The sequence below is a fragment of the Triticum urartu genome, chromosome 5 (assembly GCF_003073215.2).
Source record: "Triticum urartu cultivar G1812 chromosome 5, Tu2.1, whole genome shotgun sequence".
NCBI classification, from domain to species: domain Eukaryota; kingdom Viridiplantae; phylum Streptophyta; class Magnoliopsida; order Poales; family Poaceae; genus Triticum; species Triticum urartu.
Window position 1 is genome coordinate 41948068 of NC_053026.1, and position 5435 is coordinate 41953502.

At 48.3% G+C, this 5435-nt stretch overlaps 1 protein-coding gene across 1 annotated transcript; it reads right to left on the minus strand.

The window, feature by feature from the left end:
• Positions 1-1176: 1176 nt before the first annotated feature.
• LOC125507760 (hydroxyproline O-galactosyltransferase GALT2-like) lies at positions 1177-5073 on the minus strand. The gene is made up of 7 exons (XM_048672252.1): positions 4120-5073; positions 3363-3595; positions 2963-3253; positions 2528-2656; positions 2277-2450; positions 2096-2203; positions 1177-1925 (listed from the first exon to the last, which is right to left on the minus strand). The coding sequence occupies exons 1-7, from the start codon at positions 4955-4957 to the stop codon at positions 1710-1712; spliced, it is 1989 nt and encodes a 662-aa protein (XP_048528209.1). The 5' UTR covers positions 4958-5073; the 3' UTR covers positions 1177-1709.
• Positions 5074-5435: the final 362 nt, after the last annotated feature.

Genomic DNA, 5435 nt, shown 5'->3' on the forward strand with positions numbered 1-5435 from the left:
AGGTCCGGCAGGACAACGAACATTGTGATAGGCTCAGGCAGATCCATCTTGACGGTGGCATAATGGGTCGAAATGGGTTGGGACTGCGGCGATTGGGTCGGAGAGGGCGGAGTTCGACATAGGAAGAGTGGGGGTTCTGGGGGATTGTCAAAATGTGCGGGTGCTGGCTGGTTTTTGGGTGGGTCTGAGGTCGGAGTCTGACGTGGCAGACATCCAGACTCCCTAGAGCTCCCCTCGGTTTGGGACCGTCTTGTGGGATTTAGGACGTTCAAACAAATTTGACCCGATTTGGTGATCCATGTTCAATCACTAAAAGTGTCCGAATAATTTGGTCTAAACATTCGCAGGCATTTTGATGACCCACGTTGGAGATGTCCTAATACATGTCCTGGACTCTAAATATCTTGATTAAAAAAAAGAGCTCCGCACCTTGGTCAGCATGCGTGATCAATGACATGTGGTCGAGTCCCCAAACCGAAAAAAGGTGCAAAGAAAAAATATGGAAATTTCCATTTCTTACAAAAGTCTGAACTTGTATTACAACAAAAGAATTGAAATGTTTTAAAACAAATACTGAGAACCATGACATATGTTTGTTAAAATACGTAAACTACATAGAATAGAATAAATCATAAATATTCCAGAAGAACTGAAATTCAATAAAAGTCAGAAATTACTCGAGTGCAAAAATGACTGAATAGAACATATGGTGGTTTTCATCAACGGTCATAACATCTCGGTCTTTGTGCCAACAGACACGTCTTCTGCTTTTTTTTTTTGAAAAGGAGGTCATCCCCGGGCCTCTGCATCAAAGAGATGCATGCGGCCACTTTATTAAAACGACGAAACAAACAAAATCTGGTCTGCAGAGTACAGCTCACAAAAGAAGCAAATAAATAAAGAATACAAATCTCAATGCCGCATTCGGCTGGACGGAGATACACTAAGGACCTATCCTATGACACGTCTTCTGCTAATGAAAAAAATACTGTATATCCTACCTCGGCGAGACACACATGGTATCAAATCTCAAACCCGAGGCCAAAGTTTGATCCCACTTGCACATGGATTTGTTTCTTCTAAAAAAAGCAACTATAAAATGTGCATCAGTAGTTCAGTGCATGTCTTGTGAAGATTCAAAGATTATGAAACATATCTCAACAGAAGACTTAAGAATTAGCAAACCCTTTTATATTAGTCCTACAGAACATGACACCAATTCAGTATCAACGAGACATCAGCTCCCTCTGCAACCCAGGGGCACAACAACCCTACAAACTGGAGTACAAAATTACTCGCCCCTGTACACTACACGCAGCAAATTTTGGCCCCTCGTGTTTGTATAGTCATCTTCAATGACATGAACAAATAGCGTCTTCCACTACGAGTAGATTCATCCATCCAAATATCCAATGCATGAGCTCCCGGAGGTGAAGCAGCTGATAACATCAAACCAATTGATGGTGTATCTTGTTTGTGCACTGAAGAACAGACAATGGTGATGTCCATAGTCTCCGCCGCTGTCAGTCGATAGAGCAGATGTAGAGAACTCGAGTTAAGGGTGATGGACACCCGGTCTGGTGGGTGTCAGTCATGCTGGACTGGTCCCTGGTGTTCTTCTAAAATGACACTACGGCAGTGGGACTGACGGATGCCGCCTAGTTAAGCCATCAGTTGCTCTGGTGAAGCAGCCATGGATGAGCGTCGTGTTATCTGTAGTTGCAGCACTGCGCGCGGCCTAACGACAGTTTGTCCCAGAGGCACAGCATCTGCCTGGGGGACTGGTAGTGCGCCGTGAAGTAGTTGTCCACGCACCCATACTGGCAGAACTTCCAGCTGTGAATGTACTGCACCGGGGCGGTGATGGTGGTAGTGTTGTAATCTTCGACCCACATGCCCATGCTCACATCCTCCATCTTGAACAGCTGCAGCAACAGATGGTGGCCGTTAGACACCGGCAAAAAAAAAGATGGTCGCCGTAAGACGATGATGATACTTTTTTTCTTGTGGATTCAGGGTCAGATGATGATATATTGATATGGTAGGATCAAGGGGACACTGATGCGCTGCAGCTCGGTCAGAGTAAAGATCTTACCCATAGTGACTGATTTGCGTGACGGGACACGATGTTTCTGGCAATACCAATCGAAATTACGTAGCCGGGTCCGTTGGCATAGGGGGGATACACCAATTCTGGCCATTCCTGCAGGTGTCTGCGTTGTGAGGAGTGCACAGCTGTATGTATATGGATTCACATTATGGGAAACGAAATGTACCTCGAACGTCACGGCCCATTTACCGCTCCGGAGAGGCCTGTGTAAAAGATTTAGGTTGCCAAGATAAAGAGGCAAGGTTCTGTTGAAGGTAGAGACCTGTTGCAACACTACATCCAGCCTCACAAAGGTATCATCGTCGCACTTCATGATATACTCTGCGGTAACATTTTGCACCTGCACAGAAATAAGAGTGGGTGATAATGAAGCATTGCCAAGAGCCAACTAATATGTGAAGAACCATCATGGCTTACCCCGTACTGACATATCGCAACTGTTTTGAGAACCACCAACTCATACCGGTCGATAAATGGCAGAATGACAACGTCTCCAAAATATTCTGCTTCCTTCTTTAGTGCTGCATTTATCTCTTTTCTATGGCTCTACAAAAGCAAACATATCCCACAGTGGTGTTAACGTTATTTTGCAATTATATTAACAAGACATTATGGCAAAATGCATACGAAGACCAAACTGTAGCATATCATGCGTCGACAAAAAGGATTCAGTCATTTTTTAAAACATACTCCCTCTGTTCACAAATATAAGATGTTTTTGATATTTCAATATGGACTACATGCGGACTGAAATGAGTGAGCAAACACACTAAAATATGTCTATATAATCCGATTCACAAAAAAGTTAGAACAGCTTATATTTGTGAACGGAGAAAGCAAGACTTATCTTACCAGTGCGACAAAGAATCGAGCAACCACATTTCCCAATTGGATTGCAGGAAACTGCATCCAAGTTTTTCTAATAGCCATCCGCTCAGCAAAATGGTTTGTAGCAGAGAGAATGCCGATAAAAAGCTGAATCGGTTCCTCTGGCACAGGGCGAGCCTTCCACTTATCAGACATTTCCAAGACATTTTGCAGAGAAAAACTAGGATGTGTCTTCGGAAGAGAGGTTGCATACACCGAGTGGACATCTATGCCGCCTGTTACAGCTAAACCAGTTGCATCTTCGAGAGTGAATCCCTGATAAACATTGAGAACAAAAACTAGTCAGTAGTTTCATTCGCAGAACTGTACAACATCCGTAATTGTATACACCGGATAAAATCTTTGTCATAGGAACAGAATTTACCATCCTATGAGGAAATGAGGCAACATGACGACCCCCTACATTAATATGGTATCCTTCAACACCAGCTTGGATAGTGAGAACAAACATCTTCCCCTCTAAAAATGGGTATGGCCAGGTCATTTCTGGTTTCTTTGCTCGGCCGATGAACCTGTTGAACCATGAGCTTGTTTTTGTTTCTTTTGAATCAGCCATGTCCCTCCGTTCCCATTTCTCACATCTTGGAAACCCATCGACTGCAAAAAGTTAACAACACTGTCAGCACACATAAAGGTAATGTCAACCGACACGGAGGCGTGGAGGCGAGGGTTGATACCATTTCAAAAAGAAATACATAGTACAAGATATGTAGCATCAGAGAATATTTTGGGAGACAGATTGGTAAAACATGATCCAGCCAATACATTACAATTGCATACGGAAAATCTGAAAAACTATGGAGCGCGACGCAATTACACGTAGCATCCCCTTTTCTGTCAACTACTAGTACCAGTAAGTTCAATTGTACAGGAACTAAAATCATTGCTACAACTCTACGAACAGTCAAAATAACTAATGAGCAAGTGATTCAAATAAACACAAACTTGCGTGCCTATGAATGGAGAATGGAAGATCAATGCAGAATGGTATATTGACCCATACAGATTACTGGTTACTGAACCGGCAAAGTTGCATTGTCCTTGTGCCAGGAGCATAAAGACAGCAAAATAAGCAAGCTCAATTACAGCTAATTGCAGTACAATGAGCTGAGCGCACGCACCATGGTCGTCGTCCTTGGAGGGGGTGCCGTCGCAGCGCTGCGCCTTTCCCCACTGCATGCGGAAGCACGTGTTCATCTCCAGCACCGGCCGACGGCTCCAGTCGCCGCGCAGCCGCGGGTTGAGGTGGAGGATCCTGGGCGGGTCCTCGCCCTCGGAGGCGCGCAGGCCGCGCAGCTCCACCGCGAACTGCGCCACCATGACCGTCCCGTTCCCGCTCCCGCTCCGCTCCAGCGCCTCCACGTACTCCGCCACCGCCTCGCGCGCCGTCGCCACGACCGTCACCGCGGACCCCACCGCCAGCCCGCACGGCAGGAACGCGGCCGTCTCGCCCTCGCCGCCGCCTCCGAGCTCGAGCGAGGTGGGGCACTTGACCGCCGCGCCGTCGCCCGAGACGATGGCGTCCACGTCGCCGGAGAACGCGGAGGCCTCCTCCCACGCCTTGGCCCCGAGCGCCCACGCCTGCGCGGCCATGCGCTCGAGCTCGGAGAAGTTCCCCCGCAGGCCCCACCTCCTCCGGCTGCCCCCGCCAAGAGCTTCGTGCCGCCGGAGGATCTCCCCGGTGATGCGGCCGTACCCCGTGACAGTGGCACCGCCCCCAGCGGCGCGGCGCCCGCGGGGCGCCCGCTCGAGGGCATCCCGCTGCAGCAGCTCGCCTCGCGAGGCGGCGGTTTCCGGCCGGGGGATGGCCGCGGCGTCCTCCCAGCTGCCGAGGCCGGAGAGCTTGACGGAGACGAAGACGAGGTACGCGAAGGCCGCCGCGGCGAGGAGGGGCGCCAGGCGCCTGCGCGCGCGCGCCCGGCCGCCGAGGAAGATCTCGGAGCTGCGCGCGCGCTTCATGGGCGGCGCGCCGGCGAGGAGCGGGTGGGTTACCGGGTCTGGGATGGCAGCGGAGCTCGCCGGGTCCGCGGAGGGCCGGGGAATAAAAACGGGAAGGGGAAAGTGATAGGGAGGAGGGTTGTTGGTGCTGAGCTGGCGGTTTCTTGGGGAGATAGTGAGAGTTTACTCTTTCTTGTGGTTTTGTTTGGAGTATGGAGTTAACTCAAGTGTTTATTTACGTGGAGTTAGAACAAAAGATGCGTTCAATTTGAGTTATTATGGATGTTTTGGGTTACATTTCAAGTTACTACTAAGAAAAGATCGATTTAGTGTCTCTTGCGACTGCTATTATACTACTGCTAGCATTAATTATTGAATGGTTTCTATTTCGGTTAGGGCTATTTCAAGTTACTCCCTCCGCTCCTAAATACAAGTTTTTTTTTAAGATTTTAATATGGACTACATACGGATGTATATAGACATACATTAAAATGTTGGT

Coding starts and splice junctions, on each gene's coding strand:
- LOC125507760 (XM_048672252.1), bottom strand. CDS start 4,957: ATGAAGCGCGCGCGCAGCTCCGAGATCTTCCTCGGCGGCCGGGCGCGC. Junction 3,596..4,119: donor CTCCAAGGACGACGACCATG/GTGCGTGCGCTC, acceptor AACTTTTTGCAG/TCGATGGGTTTCCAAGATGT. Junction 2,204..2,276: donor AATGGGCCGTGACGTTCGAG/GTACATTTCGTT, acceptor AGACACCTGCAG/GAATGGCCAGAATTGGTGTA.